We start from the raw sequence: 19,887 nt of genomic DNA, 5'->3' as shown, positions 1-19,887 counted from the left end.
CTGTTGGTGGGAATGTAAATTGATACAGCCACTATGAAGAACAGTATGGAGGTTCCTTAAAAAACTAAAAATAGAACTACCATATGACCCAGCAATCCCACTACTGGGCATATACCCTGAGAAAACCATAATTCAAAAAGAGTCATGTACCAAAATATTCATTGCAGCTCTGTTTACGATAGCCAGGACATGGAAGCAACCTAGGTGTCCATCATCGGATGAATGGATAAAGAAGATGTGGCACATATATACAATGGAATATTACTCAGCCATAAAAAGAAATGAAATGGAGGTGTTTGTAATGAAGTGGATGGAGTTAGAGTCTGTCATACAGAGTGAAGTAAGTCAGAAAGAGAAAAAGAAATACAGTATGCTAACACATATATATGGAATCTAAGGAAAAAAAAAAAAGGTCATGAAGAACCTAGTGGCAAGATGGGAATAAAGACACAGACCTACTAGAGAATGGACTTGAGGATATGGGGAGGGGGAGGGGTGAGATGTGACAGGGTGAGAGAGTGTCATGGACATATATACACTACCAAATGTAAAATAGATAGCTAGTGGGAAGCAGCCGCATAGCACAGGGAGATCAGCTCGGTGCTTTGTGACCACCTAGAGGGGTGGGATAGGGAGGGTGGGAGGGAGGGAGATGCAAGAAGGAAGAGATATGGGAACATATGTATATGTATAACTGATTCACTTTGTTATAAAGCAGAAGCTAACACACCATTGTAAAGCAATTATACTTCAATAAAGATGTTTAAAAAAAAAAAAAAATTAACATTCAACATCCTTTCTATTCCAGAATAAATAGCCTAAAACAGAAATGACAGAAAGGTTAGAAGACTTCCCATTAACTTGGGGGACATGACACTTGTATGTATTTTCACTCCTTGCTAATACTTCCTTGAAATGACAGTAAAGGTATTAAAAGATAGAAGTCAGTAAGGGCCAAAAATATAGAACTAAAGGTGGAGAATAGACAGCAATGAATTTTGGAACATGGGGAACAGATAGAGGAGCAGTAAGCAACTTGAAAGTGTAAAAGAAGCTGAAGATTCTGCCTACAGAAGAATATGGTAACAACAACAGAAAAAACTAATTTATACTTGCAGAACTCTGAGAAAGTTTGTGTCCTAAAGGCCCTAGATAAAAGTAATAAGGCTTATGGCTTGAAATGGGGGATAATTAAAAGCCTATAAATGGAATTAATTAGCCCCTCAGATCCCTTCCTCTGTCCCTTCTTCAATATTTGCAGGAAAACAGGTAACAAAATTCAACTCCTCAGGAAGATATTTTTGAGGAGAGCACCCAAAGTGAAAGACAGTGATGAGGTATCATATTCAAAAGAGAGGAATTAAGTGAAATGCTGAGGACTAAATGTTAAGCCACTTCTGCTAAGATTCTGCCTTTATTCTTTTATCAGTAACCCAGTGTAGGCAGGGTTCATTTCAGGACACACTATGATAGTAAATTTCATGTGTCAATTTGACTGGACTGCAGAGTGCCTGGATGTTTGGCTAAACATTATTATGGGTGTATCTGTGAGGGTCCTTCCAGATGAGATTAGCATTTCAATCAGTAGACCGAGTAAAGCAGATGGCCCTCCCCAGTGTGGATGGGGATCATCCAATCTGTTTGAGGTCTCAATAGGATAAAAAGACAGAGGAAGAAAGAACTCACTATCTGCCTGACTGTTTGAACTGAAACATTGCTCCTCTCCTGCACTTGGACTAGGACTTACATTATCAGTTTCTCTGGTTCTCAGGCCTTCGGGCTTAGACTGGAACTACACCAGTGGCTTTCCTGGGACTCTAGACTTCTCAGCCTCCATAATCGCATGAGCCAATTCCTTATAATAAATCTCTCTCTCTCTCTCTCTCTCTCTCTCTCAATTCCTGACTAATCCAAACACTGAATAGTCCCGGTTATGAAGACTGCTAATCATGACTGAACCTATCTTCCCTTCTTACATGGCTGTCCAACTACAAACTACATTTCCCATCATCCCTTGTGGCTAGCAGTGACCATGTGACTACATTCTCACCAATGGAATGTGACCAGAAATGATGTGTCATGGCAAATTTAAAACATATATCTGCAAATTCTCTGCCACTCCTCCAATCAAAAGATGAAATCTAGGCCCCCTCCTTAGAGGCACCCTTGCAACCAACAGAATGCAGCAGAAGTGACCATGCATGGCTCCTAGGCTACGTTAGAAAAAGCCATGCAACTCCTTCCTGTTTCTCTTTGGAAGCTTGTTCTGAGAGTGTTCAGATATCACGTAAGAATTCCCACCATGCTGAGGTCTCCATATAGAGAAAGCATGTGGACACAACCACACACAGAGAGAGAAAGAGATACCTCAAGAGTCCCAGTCATTCCAACCTCAGCTGTTCGACTCTTCCCAGTTCAGGTACCAGATATGTGGATGAAGAAGCCTTCCAGATGAGCCAGCCTCTGCCCCCATCTGAACACCATGGTATAAGAGACCCCAAGGAAGAACACCCAGCTGGGCCCACCCACTCCCAGATGTGAGAGCCAAAATGAAGACTGTTATTGCTTGAAGCCACTTTTGGAGTGGGCTGTTACACAGCTGCAGAGAATTGGAACATATATGGAACTTCTATGTCACTTGTTGAAATATCTTTTTTTAGATTTTAGCTCTGTGCTCTTTTCATCACTACAATACGGAAATGCCCGTGATCCAGCTTGGGTGGGCAAAGAAGGATAATGTCCTTCCATAAGAAGGAAGAAAACTTTGTGGCTGAATGACCACATGGAGCAGAACCACTGGACAATCTGGACCACCATGAGACCTTCTCATGAGTGAGATAGGAGCTGCTATTATTTTTAAACCATGTACTTGGGTACATCTTTTTTATAGCAGCTTAGCCTTCACCTTAAATAATATCCATAATAAGCCCTGGATGAAAGACCTTCAGGTACTGATGGATATAGATTTTTTCAGAAACCCATCCTCCAATAAAAAAAGCCAGTTCACCACTCAGTAGAGCCTGAAAGAGAAGCCCGAACAGCTGAGTCATGTACATAGAATGTCAATCAGCTTTTAAGGTCTCACCCTCAATAATCGGAAACACTAAAGAAATAGTCGATGATCAACAGACATTAGAAGAAAACTCCCCATATCACAGGCCATGATCAAACAAATAAATGAATAAAAGAGTAACAGATTTAGAGGAAACATAAATGGTACAGAGAATGAAAAGGAAAAGGTTAAATTATTATTAACATCCTCTCAATGAAAACACACTGCATCTGTAAAACAAGATGCAATTTTAAAAATTATAGGGTGGAGTTAAGATGGCAGACTAGGAGGACATGGAATTCGCGTCTCTGCACAACTAGGGCACCTACCAGGCACCGGTGGGGGACCACATCCACCTAAGGGGACAGAAGGAACCCCCCAGTGACCGGGTAGGACATGGGGTGTGGGGGGGAGTGAGGGGGGAGGAGAAGTGGAGGCAGAATGGGACCAGCCCCTGAGGGGTGGCTGGGGGAGGGGAAGGGATACTACTCCCAAAGGGGGAAATTGGGGGGCCATTGGGAGGGCAGAAGATCAAAAGTGAGCGTGGCCAGGTTTCCCCTGCCCACTTGGGCTCCTGGGAGCCTGCTGAGATCCCAGGCCTGATCCTCTGCCCACTGAGGCCCACTCCAGCCATTCGGCTCCTGAGGGAATGGAAGGGGGGGGGAAGGGGGAGCCAAAGTAAAGGCCAGACCTACAGGACTGGCAAGCCTGAGGGGCAGCTGGAGGAGGGGAGGAGTTCCTACATCCAGTGGGACCCACCCACTGTTAGGGGTCCAGCGGCAATGGGGGTGACCCTGGGGGAGACAGGGGTTGGGTGGGAGTGGAGGAACAGAAGGGAACGCAGCCAGTGCTTTCCCTGTCCACTTAGGCACTGGGGAGGCTGTTGGGTTCCTGGGCCTAATCCTCTGCCCTCAGAGCCTCCCTCCTGCCATGCAGAGCCCAAGCCCCACCCCTACAACCCCACCCAGGGCCCCACCTCTACACTCGGAGACCCCCTCTGAGACCCCCTCCAACTGCGCTGGGCCTAAACCCCACCCACACACCCTTACGCAGGGCCTTACCACCAAACTCCCAAACTCCACACTCCAGAGGCTCCTCTTTGGACATGATGCTTTTCCCCTTCTGCGCAGGTCCTAAGCAGAGGCCCTGCCCCATGCTTGAACGTCGCCCCACCTTGGCCCCACCCTCAAGGTCTTTTCTGGCTGTGCCTAGGCACCCCCCCATGCTCAAATGTCACCACCCCAAGCCTAGGCACCACCCCACCCTAAAGCTCGCCCCTGCCTAAGTTCCACCCCCACCCAAACTCCACACCCCATAGCTAAGGCTTTCTTGTTTTTTTCTTTTTTCTTCTTTTAGGATGGGGTTCTGTCTTACCTTGTTGTTGTTGATTCATTTATATTTTTATTTTTTCTAATAAATCTTTTATTTTTCTAATTTTATTTTCTTCTTTCTACTTTGTTATTGTTCTGCTCTTTTTGGCTTGTTCCCCCTTCCCTTTTTTTTTCTTTTTTCAGTTGTGGTTTTGTTTTACATTGTTGCAGTTTTTTCAATTACATTTTTATTTTTCCTAATATATTTTTTATCTTTCTAATTTTATTTTATTTTTTATTCTTTGTAATTGTACTGCTCCTTTTTTTTTTCTGCCATGCCACGCAGCTTGCAGGATCTCGGTTCCCAGCTGGAGGTTGAGCCCAAGCTCCAGTGGTGGGAGCACTGAGTCCAAACCGCTGGACTAAGAGAGAACCTCAGACCCCAGGGAATATTAATCAGAGTGAGGCATCCCAGAGGTGCTCATCTCGGCACCAAGACCCAGCTATAACCAACTGCCTGCAAACTCCAGTGCTGGACGCCTCAGGCCAAACAACCAGTAAGACAGGAATACAGCACCCCCACTTCAAGAAGAAAAAAAAAAATGAAATGACAAAAAAATATGTTACCAAAAAAGGAGCAAGGTAAAAACCTACAAGACCAAATAAATGAAGATGAAATAGGCAACCTACCTGAAAAAGAATTCAGAGTAATGATAGTAAAGATAATCCAAAATCTCTGAAACAGAATGGAGAAAATACAAGAAAAATTTAACACTGATCGTGAAGAACCAAAGAGCAAACACACAGTGATGAACAACACAAGAACTGAAATTAAAAACACTCTAGAAGGAATCAATAGCAGAATAATTGAGGCAGAAACATGGATAAGTGAGCTGGAAGATAAAATAGTGGAAATAACTGCCAGGGAGCAGAAAAAAGAAAAAAGAAAGAAAAGAATTGAGGACAGAGTCAGAGACCTCTGGGACAACATTAAATGCACCAACATTAGAATTACAGGGGTCCCAGAAGAAGAAGAGAAAAAGAAAGGGTCTGAGAAAATATTTGAAGACATTATAGTTGAAAACTTCCCTAACATGGGAAAGGAAATAGTCAATCAAGTCCAGGAGGCGCGGAGAGTCCCATATAGGATAAACCCAAAGAGAAACATGCTGAGACACATATTAATCAAACTATCAAAAAACTAAATACAAAGAAAAAGTATTAAAAGCAGCAAGGGGAAAGCAACAAATAACATACAAGGGAATCCCCATAAGGTTAACAGCTGATCTTTCAGCAGAAACTCTGTAAGCCAGAAGGAAGTGGCAGGACATATTTAAAGTGCTGAAAGGGAAAACCTACAAGCAAGATTATTCTACCCAGCAAGGATTTCATTCAGATTCAATGGAGAAATCAAAAGCTTTACAGACAAGCAAAAGCTATGAGAATTCAGCAGCACACAACCAGCTTTACAACATATGCTAAAGGAACTTCTCTAAGCGGGAAACACAAGAGATGAAAAAGACCCACAAAAACAAACCCAAATCAATTAAGAAAATGGTAATAGGAACATACATATCGATAATCACCTTGAATGTAAATGGATTAAATGCACCAACCAAAAGACACAGACTGGCTGAATGGATACAAACACAAGACCCTTATATATGCTGTCTACAAGAAACCTACTTCAGATTTAGGGACACACATAGACTGAAAGTGAGGGGGATGGAAAAAGATACTCCATGCAAATGGAAATCACAAGAAAGCTGGAGTAGCAACACTCATATCATTTAAAATAGACTTTAAAATAAAGAATGTTACAAAAGATAAAGAAGGACATTACATAATGATCAAGGGATCAATCCAAGAAGAAAACATAACAATTATAAACATCTATGCACCCAACATAGGAGCACCTCAATACATAAGGCAAATGCTAACAGCCATAAAAGGGGAAATCGACAGTAACACAATAACACTAGGGGACTTTAACACCCCATTTACACCAATAGACAGATCACCCAGACAGAAAATAAATAAGGCAACACAAGCTTTAAATGACACAATAGACCAGAAAGGCTTAATTGATATTTTTAGGACATTCCACCTGAAAGCGGAAGAATACACCTTTTCCTCAAGTGCGCATGGAACGTCCTCCAGAATAGATCACATTTTGGGTCACAAATCAAGCCTTGGAAAGTTTAAGAAAACGGAATTCTTATCAAGTATCTTTTCCAACCACAATGCTATGAGATTAGATAACAATTACAGGAAAAAAAACAGTAAACAACACAAATAGATGGAGGCTAAACAGTGTGCTGCTAAACAACCAACAGATCACTGAAGAAATCAAAAAAATAAAAAAATACCTAGAAACAAATGACAATGAAAACACGACGATCCAAAACCTATGGGACACAGCAAAAGCACTTCTAAGAGGGAAGTTCATAGCAATTCAAGCTCACCTCAAGAAACAAGAAAAATTTCAAATAAACAATCTAACCTTACACCTAAAGCAACTAGAAAAAGAAGAACAAAGAAAACCCGAAGTTAGTAGAAGAAAAGAAATCATAAAGATCAGAGCAGAGATAAATGAAATAGAAATGAAGAAAACAAGAGCAAAGATCAATAAAAGTAAAAGTTGGTTCTTTGAAAAGATAAACAAAATTGATAAACCTTTAGCCAGATTCATCAAGAAAAAAGGGAGAGGACTCAAATCAACAAAATTAGAAGTGAAAAAGGAGAGATTACAACTGACACTGCAGAAATACAAAAGATCATAAGAGACTACTACAAGCAACTCTATACCAATAAAATGGACAATCTGGAAGAAATGGACAAATTCTTGGGAAAGTACAACCTTCCAAGATCAAACCAGGAAGATTTAGAAAACATAAACAGACGAATCACAGGTAATAAAATTGAAACTGTAATTAAAAATCTTCCAACAAACAAAAGTCCAGGACCAGATGGCTTCACAGGCAAATTCTATCCAACATTTAGGGAAGAGTTAACACCTATCCTTCTCAAACTCTTCCAAAAAACTGCAGAGGGAGGAACACTCCCAAACTCATTCTATGAGGCCACTGTCACCCTGATACCGAAACCAGACAAAGATATCACAAAAAAAGAAAATTACAGACCAATATCACTGATGAACATAGATGGAAAAATACCCAACACACTACTAGCAAACAGAATCCAACAACACATTGAACGGATCATACACCATGATCAAGTGGGATTTATCCCGGGGATGCAAGGATTCTTCAATATATGCAAATCAATCAATGTGATACACCATATTAACAAATTGAAGAATAAAAACAACATGATCATCTCAATAGATGCAGAAAAAGCTTTTGACAAAATTCAACATCAGTTTATGATAAAAACTCTCCAGAAAGTGGGCACAGAGGAAACCTACCTCAACATAATAAAAGCCATATACGACAAACCCAAGGCAAACCTCATTCTCAATGGTGAAAAACTGAAAGCATTTCCTCTAAGATCAGGAATAAGACAAGGATGTCCACTCTTGCCACTATTATTCAGCATAGTATTGGAAGTCCTAGCCACAGCAATCAGAGAAGAAAAAGAAATAAAAGGAATCCAAATTGGAAAAGAAGTAAAACTGTCACTGTTTGCTGATGACATGATACTATACATAGAGAATCCTAAAGATGCCACCAGAAAACTACTAGAACTAATCAATGAATTTGGTAAGGTTGCAGGATACAAAATTAATGCACAGAAATCTCTTACATTCCAATACACTAACAACGAAAGATTAAAAAGAGAAATTAAGGAAACAATCCCATTTAGCATCGCAACAAAAAGAATAAAATACCTAGGAATAAACCTACCTAAGGAAGCAAAAGATCTGTACTCGGAAAACTATAAAACACTGATGAAAGAAATCAAAAATAACATAAACAGAGAGATATACCATGCTCCTGGATTGGAAGAATCAATATTGTGAAAATGACTATACTACCCAAAGCAATATACAGGTTCAGTGCAATCCCTATCAAATTACCAATGGCATTTTTCATAGAACTAGAACAAGAAATTTTACAATTTGTATGGAAACACAAAAGACCCCGAATAGCCAAAGCAATCTTAAGAAAGAAAAACGGAGCTGGAGGAATCAGGCTCCCTGACCTCAGACTATATTACAAAGCTACAGTAATCAAAACAATATGGTACTGGCAGAAAAACAGAAATATAGATCAATGGAACAGAATAGAAAACCCAGAGATAAACCCACACACATATGGTCACCTTATCTTTGACAAAGGAGGCAAGAATATACAATGGAGAAAAGACAGCCTCTTCAGTAAGTGGTGCTGGGAAAAATGGATAGATACATGTAAAAGAATGAAATTAGAACACTCCCTAACACCATACACAACAATAAACTCAAAATGGATTAAAGAACTAAATGTAAGGCCAGACACTATAAAAGTCTTAGAGGAAAACATAGGCAGACCACTCTATGACATAAATCACAGCAAGATCCTTTTTGACCCACCTCCTAGAGTAAGGGAAATAAAAACAAAAATAAACAAATGGGACCTAATGAAACTTCAAAGCCTTTGCACAGCAAAGGAAACCATAAACAAGACCAAAAGACAACCCTCAGAATGGGAGAAAATATTTGCAAATGAAGCAACTGACAAAGGATTAATCTCCAAAATATACAAGCAGATCATGCAGCTCAATATCACAAAAACAAACAAAAATGGGCAGAAGACCTAAACAGACATTTCTCCAAAGCAGGCATACAGATGGCCAACGAATACTTGAAAAGATGCTCAACATCACTAAACATTAGAGAATTGCAAATCAAAACCACAATGAGGTATCACCTCACACCGGTCAGAATGGCCATCATCAAAAAATCTACAAACAATAAATGCTGGAGAGGGTGTGGAGAAAAGGGAACCCTCCTCCATTGTTGGTGGGAATGTAAATTGATACAGCTACTATGGAGAACAGTATGGAGCTTCCTTAAAAAACTAAAAATAGAACTACCATACGACCCAGCAATCCCACTACTGGGCATATACCCTGAGAAAACCATAATTCAAAAAGATTCAGGTACCACAATGTTCACTGCAGCTCTATTTACAATAGCCAGGACATGGAAGCAACGTAAGTGTCCATCGACAGATGAATGGATAAAGAAGATGTGGCACATATATACAATGGAATATTACTCAGCCATAAAAAGGGATGAAACTGAGTTATTTGTAGTGAGGTGGATGGACCGAGAATGTGCCATACAGAGTGAAGTAAGTCAGAAAGAGAAAAACAAATACCGTTTCTAATGCATATATATGGAATGTAAAAAAGCGGTACTGATGAACCTAGTGGCAGGGCAGGAATAAAGATGCAGACGTAGAGAACGGACTTGAGGGCATAGGGGGAAAGGGAAAGCTGGGATGAAGTGAGAGAGTAGCATTGACATATATACACCACCAAATGTAAAATGGATGGGTAGTGGGAAACTGCTGCATAGCACAAGGAGATCAACTCGATGCTTTGTGACAACCTAGATGAATGGGATAGGGAGGGTGGGAGGGAGGCCCAAGAGGGAGGGGATACGGGGATATATGTATACATATAGCTGATTCACTTTGTTGTACAGCAGAAACTAACACAACATTGTAAAGCATTTATACTCCAATAAAGATGTGAAAAAAATTAAAAATTAAAAAAATTAAAAATTATAGAATAAGATATCTTAGAAATTTAAAATGTGCTGGCTGAAATAAAAAAAATATTCAATGAAAGGGTTGAAAGATGAAATATAATAAATATTTTAGAAATTAGAATAAAAATGCAAACAGAAGAAAAAACAGTGGAAATATCTAAAATTTGAAGATCAATTAGAGAAGTAAAACATCTGTCTAAGGAGTTTCAGAAGGAAGAGAGACAACAGAGGTAGAAAATCATATAAAAAATAAATCTCAGAACTGCAGAGCATGAGCATATTGGTAAAGTATTCTCCTAATGGCCAGTAAAATAAAGGAGAAAGGACTCACCCCAAAGTACATAATTATGAAATTTCAGAACTTCGTGGATAAAAGGAAGATTCAGAAAGAGGAAAAGAAACAAACAGGTAACATACAGAGATGAGATCAGAATGACAAAAACGTCTTAGCAACAATACTGGAGGCTGGAATACGTAGAGCAGAGCCTTCAAAATTCTGAGGGAAAAGTGCTTTTTAACCTTGAACTCCACACCCAAGCTATCAGTCAAGTATATGACAAGCAGAGACCCTTTCAGACATGAAAAATGACTTCCAATGTACCCTATTTTAGCAGTTCTAGAAAATAAAGCAACAAAGGCAAGGAAGAGAAACATAAAACTGGGAACAAGGGGTTCAAGATGAGAAACTGTGCAGCAGTCCACACTGAATCAGGAGGGCAGAGGGCTGTGGAAAGATCTCCCCCCAAAAAACATAATAGAGCGTTTTGAACAGTGCTTAAATGTTTCAAACAATTAATATGGGGGACTTCCCTGGTGGTCCATTGGTTTAGAATCCGCCTTCCAATGCAGGGGACACGAGTTCAATCCCTGGTCGGGGAACAAAGATCCCACATGCCGCAGGGCAACTAAGCATGTGAGCTGCAACTACAGACCCCACGTGCTCTGGAGCCCATGCCGCCACAACTAGAGAGAAGTCCATGCACCACAACAAAGAGCCGGCACCCTGCATCGAAATATCCCACATGCCACAGCGAAGGTCCCATGTGCTGCAACTAAGACCCAATGCAGCCGAAAATAAAATAAAATAAATAAATAGTAAAAAAAAAAAAAAAAAAGATGCTCCACATCGCTAAAAAAAAAAAAAAATTAATATGGGTATGTCAGCTGGAGCATCAGGGGGAAAGCAGCAGTAGACTCGAAGAAGGCAAAGCAAAAGAAAAGATGAGGCAATTTTTAATTTCTGTATAAAACAAAAAAAGCTGAAAAAAAAGGAGGCGGAAGTATGGTACACTGCTTGACTCAGCAGAGAACAGAATCTATGTAGAAATAATAATACAATCACTGTTCATTGATCTAAGTATTTTGATATAACTACTTTCAAGGGAGGCAATAAGGAGGGAAAGGGGTAGGTAGATGAGAGATAAATCTTCAGCTGACATAGGAGAAAATCAATAGGAAATATTCAACACAAATCAAGAAACATCAATAATGAGTATATTACTTAGAAATATGGAGGTAAACATCAGGATAAACAGTAAAAAGAGCTGAAACTGGCTGCCTCTGAGGAAATTAAGTGGAAGACAACATGCAACTGTAATATCTCATCATGAGAATTGCAGTAATAGTTAAATTTCTTACTATGTGTACCTATTTCTTTTCATACAAATTGTGTTCAACATCTTTTCCAGGGATGATCAGAAATGGTACTGGAACCAAGGAACAAGAAAATACAGATCATTAATTTTCATATTTACTGATTTATAAGGCTGACTTTGGTTTTCATCATTTCATATCCTCTCTTCAATTTATATTGGGCTGGCCAAAAAGTTCATTCGGATTTTTCCATACCGTCTAATGGGCAAATCCGAACGAACTTTTTGGCCAACCCAATATTTCAAGTTCTAGAATAACATGTATCATATGTTCTATTTCTTCAACTCTTCACTTCTCAACTCCCCTAAATACACACACACACACAAGACAGTGCCCCTCATTCTACAAGTACTTAACGTGCTAGGGATATTTTATGCAACATTTATTTATGTTCTGGGTACTGGGAATATATCAGTGAATAAAATCAACAACATCTCGCTCCTCAGGGAGCCTCCATTATAGTAATATTTAGAAAAAATTCAGAGTACTTTATTTCAAATTATTTAGGTAATATAGACTTTTTCTGGCTTATTGGGAACATTACCAAATTAGTACTTGTGGCCTCCAAGGAAAAATGATTAGAAGTTTTAGCAGTGAATCCCATGACATATATTTCTATGCTTTTTGATATCACAGAAATAACACCATTGAGAATTTATTATACACATAGCTCTAAGGTAAATTAATAGCCATAGATGTAATTTAAATGATTCCAATTTAATAAAATTCTCAGAAGAAATATTTCACTAACTTCTAGCACATATTCAAAAAATTAGCTTTATCCTAAGAACACTGTATTGTCTCTAAGATTCCTAAACTTAAATATACATATAAATATATATATAAAATATCATTTTTCCTTAAAGTCCTTTCAACTCTGAAAACGTTATTATTTAAGCTATAATTAAATATTAACCTAAGATCCTTTTTTCTTACCCAACATCATTTTCATAGTCTCATTTTTTTCTTCCAAAAAGATTAATTTTAACTTACCTACTTAGTTCTTAGAACATAGGTCATTATTCTCACCCTTTTTATTCACCGGGAAGGATCTACTGAAATTAAAACTTTCCAAGAGTCTGTCATATAGAAAGTTTTAGAGCTAAAAAGTCAGCGAAATTACCTATGACCATTCACTAATAAAGTATATACAGCTGTCAAATTGATCTCACCTGTTTTGTGAGTCTAAAGGAAAAAAGTATGCAAAAACTGCATAACATAAAAGCAAGAATATTTCAAACATCAAATAATTATATAATAATGATAAAAATAATAGCTAACATTTATGAGTAGCTACAATACACTAAGTTTTTCAATATATTTGTTTTACTTTGATTTTCAAAACAGTCCTCTTAAGTTATTTACTGCCCTCATTTCCAATAGATAAATAGGGCTCAGAGAGGTTAAATAACTTTCTCCTTTCTAGATGCTTAGGACTTGAATGTGAGTCGGCCTGTGTACAAAGTATACAAAGTATACTTTTTCTAGTATACTGGAGTGACCTCTGAGGATGACTTAAGGCTATTAAAAGAACCTCTCACAAAAAGACAAATATGGATTTTTTTTCTTTCAGACCTCATTATTCATAGCAAATTGTTTTCCAGTCTTTTTATAAATACTTGTAAAATGTAATTTGGAATGGTGAAAATGTTATGGAACTAGACAGTGGTAATGTTTCCAACACACTGTGCATATACTAAATGTCACTGAATTGTATACTTTAAAATGGTTAAAATGGTAAAGTTTATGTTATGTGTATTTTACCACCATAATTTTTTTTAATGTCATTTGGCCCAAAGGAAGTAAATTAGAAACTTGTCCTTTATATACACAGGATCACACATTTCAAGGTCGCCTCTTCATTTCTAAGGCTATACATTTAAATTCTACCTCACTGCTAGGGACTTCCAAACTTATATCTGTAGCAGAGACCTGACTCCTGAATTCAGACCCAACTTCCTGGTCAACATCTCCATGTGAATTTCTAAAAGACTTAAAAATTGAACATGTCCAATACCAAGTTACTCATATTCCCTCCACGCCAGCTCCTTCCCAGTAGCCCAGGTTAAATGATGGCAACTCCACCCTCCTGGTTGCTCAGGGCAAATCCTCAGTATCACCCTTGTATCTCTCTCCCTCCCTCTCCCCACACCAGTAAATCATAATGGTTTTACCTTAAAACAATGTCTCTCAATCTGGGCAGTACTGACATTTTGGGCAGGATAATTCTTTATTATGCTGGCTGTCCTCTACATTTTAGAGCGTTTAGCAGCATCCCTGGCTTCTACTCACAGATGTAGCTAGCACAACCCAGTTGTGACAACCAGTTGTGACATTCCCAAATGTCCCCTGCTGGGCACAATCTTCCCTGGTAGAAAACCATGGCCTTAAATATATCCGACCTCCAACCCCTTCTCACCACCTTCTCTGCCATGACCTTCATTCAAGCTATTATTATCACTCGTCCTTATTTCTATAGTAGCCTCCCAGCTGGTTTCCTTGTGACCACTTGCTCAACTGACCACCCAAGATAATCCTATTAAAATATTATTTTTTAAAAAAAGATCATGTCACCACTCTCTAAAAACTCCCCCATGTCTTTCTATGTCGCCCAAGAGTAAAAGCCAAAATTGTATTCCAACCTATGAAGACATACCTGATTTGGGCCTGATTACCCCTCTGACCTGACCTCCTATCACTGCCCCCCATGTTCACTCTGCTCCAGCACGGTGGCCTCTTCTCTGGTCCTCAAACATGCCACAACCACGCCTGCTTCAGGGCCTTTTGCTCTTGTGGTTCCCCCCATCTGGGATATTCCCTGATATGCCCATGGCTGGCTCCCTCACTTCCTTCAGGTCTTTACTCAAATTCCCTTCCTCAGTGAGGCAGCCCATAGCCCACCCACTGCAAATGTCAGTCTCTCAGATATCACTTACGTGCGGAATCTTAAAAAATGATACAAATGAACTTATTTACGAAACAGAAACAGACCTACCGAGATAGAAAACAAACTTATGGTTACCAAAGGGGAAAGGTGGGCGGGGGGATAAATTAAGAATTTGGGAGTAATATACACACACTACTATATATAAAATAGATAAACAAGGCCCTACTGTATAGCACAGGGAACTATACTCAATATTTTGTAATAACCTATATGGGAAACGAATCTGAAAAAGAATATATATATAACTGAATCAGTCTGCTGTACAGTGAAATTAATACATTATAGATCAACTATACGTCAATAAAAAAAAAATTAAAAAACTACAATGAGAAAAAAACTCTTAGTCTCTCACCTATCACTGCATATCCTTCCTCCTTGCCTTATCTTTCCTCCTAAGCACTCATCACCATCCAACACACTCTCTATTTAACTTCTTGATCGTGTTTATTACCCTGTTCATGAGGATCAAGGATTTGTCAGTTTTATTCGCAACTTATCTCATGTATTTGTAATAGTGCCTCGCACACAATAAGGTCTCAACAAGGATCAGAGGAATGAATGAACCTCTTAGGACCAATATGGAGAAATTTTTTAAGAGACCACTAGTTATTGTGGCTTCAGAGGCCATGATCTGTTCATCTCTACAAAGCATGCAGACATGAATAGCTATGTGTTTACTTAAAACAACAAGCAGCATCACTCCTTATCTGATACTCTTGTTGACATGATCCTTCTTTCTTGGCATGGATGTCAAATTGCCCAACACTAAATATAGATCAACAGATCTCATCACAATGATGACAGGCATTCAACAGCCTTGCCAGATCAATGACCCCACAGCCTACATCTCATCAGACTCTCATGCAGTAGAGAAATCTTTAGCAACATAACATATCACTCACTTATTATTCATCAATCCATTGCTTTTCCAAAGCCAGGACTCACTTAGAAATGCTTCTAATTTGGATGAGGTTGACTAACATCTAACCTATAGGCTCAGGGGAAAAACAATAGATACCAGCAAAGAGCTTAAGTGATTGGTGCCACAATCTAAATCCAGAGAATGGTTTCCAGGTTTCTAAAATAAGGTATATTTATCTGGGTCTCCAGGGAAATCTGTTCAAATTCCAGATTACACTGGACCTGAGTTGTTGGATTTGATAATATACTACAAAAAAATGCAGTTAATTTCAACTGCAATCGAGCTTTTTTTAAAATCCAAATGAGAAATAATAAATCATGCATAAGTAGGTACAGATTCTAAGATGTTGAGGTTGTCTTTGAAGGTGATGACCCAGAATGCTCTAGGGCATATGACTCCTCAAATTGATTTACTGCCTTTAAAATAATGTTGCATTCATGTCAGTACTATTTAATTTATAATAGCAAAAAACTAAAAGCCACTGAAATGCCAGGCAATAGGGAAAGAAAAGATAAACCAATAGGGCACTGTTTAAATAAATTATTAAACAAAAGTACAAAAGAAAACTATGCAACCATTAGAAGATGAAACTGACCCATGTGCACTAATGTGTAATATTCATCAAGACATCATTATATGATAAAAGCAACCTGGAGAATATGATTCTGCCAAGTATGATTCTGATTGTTTGAAACAGTGTTTGTGTGAATGTACAAACAGGTATGTAAAAATTAGATATTTTCAGATCCACATTCGCCACCATTCCACACTTGGCTTCCTGCCCAGGAGGCAGGTCTGTATGGAGGCATCGATGGGTTCCCTTCCCTTGCCTTGTGGCTTCTGGTTGGATTCAGCCAATGAGATCCCTGGCAGGAGATGTGAGGACAAAGACCATTCATCACCTTGAGCCTCTTCCCAACTTTTCTCTGCACTTTGTTTATATCCCTCTAAAGGCCACAGCATCTCTCAAGCACCCTCTCCATAAAAAAGTTTTCTCTCCAGATTCCAGAAACTACTTCCTTCCTTTGCCCCTGCAGACCCAGTGTTATAAAGATTGATACCTGCTCAGGGGCACTCCACAATTCCTTGTAGCTGATCTTAAACCTTGCTCATACTTTCCTACTTCTGTAAATAGTTCTTTTATTAAACTCTTCTCAATGAACTACTTCGCATGCACCATTTCTTTTTTTGGCAGAACCCTAACTAATAATTATAGTAAAACTTATGTGTGTGCATTTTGTGTGATTTATATACACAACTATGCATAGAGATGTACTTACATGTGCAAGGAATGTTTCTGAAGGATATATAAGAAAAGGGAGAGTGGAACACATGGCCTAGACTTTGGCTTTTAATTCTATATCTCTGAAATTTTTTCAACTTTTAAAATGTCTGATCACATACAAGTAATAAATTTGTAATTGAGAAATGAAACCATATGGGAAAAAATATGTTATTACCTTTTTGATGGCACACTAATGAGGGAAAGAATAAATACCAAAGAAAATGAGAGTGATGACATGGATATTCATTTTGAACAGTGCAAAACATCTGATGGGAAGCATCCTCACTTCTGAAACTTAAGTGTGACAGCTATCAAAGTGTCCATCCACTGTAGAGTGGGTCTGTACCAGCTTGTTCCATTGACCTACTTTTAGAAAAGCAGGCCTATTTCTAAAATTTCCTTCAAAATAAGCCCATTTTCTTTTAAATTTATTTACTTTTTAAATTTATTTATTTTTGGCCGCGTTGGGTCTTTGTTGCTGCACGCGGGTTTTCTCTAGTTGCAGCAAGCGGGGGCTACTCTTCATTGCGGAAGCCCATTTTCTTAATGCATCCCATTCACGTTTCAGATTTGCTACTTTCCATCTTAACTGCACTTTTTTGAGAACTTTAGACAGAAGTACAGTCATATAAATGTGCTTATTTAGATCTGATAAAATGTTTACTCTTTTCTGATTGAAATAAAATAGCCCCATTCACATAAATGCAATCTTGACTTTTAGAACTATTTCCAAACTTCCTAAAACTACAGTGAGGTAAAAAATGAAAATCACTAATGTAGTATTAGAGCCCACAATTAAGTTAATTTATAGGGGCTTTAATGCAATTAAATTTCCTCCAGACTGTATCTCTAATGGTGCTGGGGTTTTACTTAATACACTTTACAGCCTAATTCACTTTCGTTTTTGCAAAACCTTTTAAATATTGCAAATATCACTATTATACATATTTCCATGGTGACATAATATGTTTGCAGTCTATTTAATTTACGGATGATGAGACTAAAGTGAAAACTCTCTGAGGACCATAGATCTTCTACAACATCACATTTTCCAGTTCTAAGATATCAGGTGTATAAGTTATCTCTATTTGCAAGAATGGACTCTTGAAACAGTAATACATATTTCAAATGATCTGATTGTGAAACTTTAAGAAAATTAAAATCTAGGGCAAAGAAAAACATCAGTGATACAAACAGCCAATATATTTGGAGTTCATAATTTAAGCTGATAAAGTATTAGCCTTTAAAATTAAACAGATCTTTTCCAAAGCCACATTAAGGAAATATCTAGAAAAGAACATAAGTTATATGCAAGTCTCCAAACCTCAACTCAACTTATTCATATACTTATGTACGAGGTAGCTTAGGACCTCAGAACACATTAAGGCAACTGTAAAATTATAACTAATGGGCAAAGTTGTTAGGATAATATTTCATGCCCCAAAACTTAGATATACAGAATCTATGCTAGAAAACATTCAATAATAAATAGCTAACTAGTTTGTACCCTGAAAGAAAGAGACATATATTACTAGTCCAAAGCATTTTTAGCTGAGGATATCAGCTAAATTCAGATGCCATTTTCGCTACAAACGTGCTGCACAGCGGTGATATATTTGACAAAGGAGAAGCAGATGTAACTGTGGAAATCATAACTTTAATTGACAACAACATGAAAATTCAGAAGGATAACAAGCATCATGGATGGAGGTGACAATTATGCAGGAATAAGAATCAAATGTATTATAAAGAAGAAGAATCTATTTTTTCCCTCTCTGGAGATTTCCCAGTACTCCACAAATAAGAAGTACAAGGATGGAAAGAAGAGTCTTCTCATTAATGAAAATGGGACAAAGGAAGAGCCAGGACATCCCTACCTGGTTTCCAGATGAACTGGTTATCCTTTTTGCCTTCCAAATGAGCTGCATGGGACAGCAAGAAAGAAAGTAATAGAAATAGCTTCCTCATTCTCCTCCATACCCAGCAAGTGACAGCCAGATTACCCTTTGGAAACATTCTTCAGATTTTCAGCCTCTTGACTTGCCTATTCCTAAAAGAAAAAAGAACATCGCATAAGTTTCTTCTGTAAAGAAATTACAAAAACTCACTTGGACTGCTAGAACCTTTAGCATAATGACATTACAAATGTACCATGACCATAAAGAAAGTTTACAAAATATTAACATTTTAAGGTCAGATGTGAATTAGCCCATGCTTTCAATCCTTACCCATGAAAGGTGTTATCAATTCTAGGGATTCTACAGTCCCCCAATCAGTTTACTTTTGCTTTTAAGAGCAGGGTTGGCAGATACCTGGTACATTCCCTCCTTCTACTCAGCCAAACTCCTTGAGGAGCCCACGATTTTTGGAGAAAGATCTGTACATACAGCAAAGTCCAAATAGGGCAATGAACATTCTAACAATGGTATTAAGAAAGTGACAGAGAAAGAATGAGGAAAAGGCAATCAGTTCTTCTGTGGTGAGAAAAAAAAACAGAGGGAAATCTCCACAAGGTAATATTTGAGAGGAGCCAGGGGAAAAGGGCTTGAAGGTACCAGGAAGGGCATTTCAGGCCAAGAGAACTAGGTGCTGAAATGCATTTTGTGTTTGGGGACCGGGGAGCGGGCAAGTGGCTACAGTGAAGGACACATGCGGGAGGGAGAAATGGACAGAGATGAGATTTAGAACGTAGGTTGGGAAGCAAATTATAAAAAGCCTTGAATGTCATGTGAGAGATTTGGGCTTCATTCTGTAAATAATAACAATAAGAATCACAGGAGAGAAAATGACTTTTAAATAACTGACATCAGTGAACATAATGTTCATAACATGATTACAGAGAAATTGAGGCCAGTTATGAAACTAGAGAAATAGTCCACGCAAGTACTGATGAATGAGAGAATCAGGAGAAGTCTGAAAGGTAGTGCAGAGGCTGGGTTTAAAGGATTTGGTTAACAACTGGGTGAGATGTATGAGAGAGAGAGAATAGAAAAGACAGA

The 19,887-nt window shown here is 38.4% G+C and overlaps 1 protein-coding gene across 1 annotated transcript in view; it reads right to left on the bottom strand.

The window, feature by feature from the left end:
- The window catches only part of THSD7B (thrombospondin type 1 domain containing 7B), a 787,061-nt gene extending 768,157 nt beyond the window's left edge, over positions 1-18,904 (bottom strand). Inside the window, exon 1 of the mRNA XM_061199619.1 lies at positions 18,766-18,904. Coding sequence (XP_061055602.1) covers positions 18,766-18,904 — 139 coding nt within the window. The remainder of the gene's footprint in view (positions 1-18,765) is intronic.
- Between the last annotated feature and the right edge of the window lie 983 nt (positions 18,905-19,887).

This window comes from Eubalaena glacialis, chromosome 1 (assembly GCF_028564815.1).
Source record: "Eubalaena glacialis isolate mEubGla1 chromosome 1, mEubGla1.1.hap2.+ XY, whole genome shotgun sequence".
Lineage (NCBI taxonomy): Eukaryota > Metazoa > Chordata > Mammalia > Artiodactyla > Balaenidae > Eubalaena > Eubalaena glacialis.
This window is presented reverse-complemented; position numbering and strand designations above follow the sequence as displayed.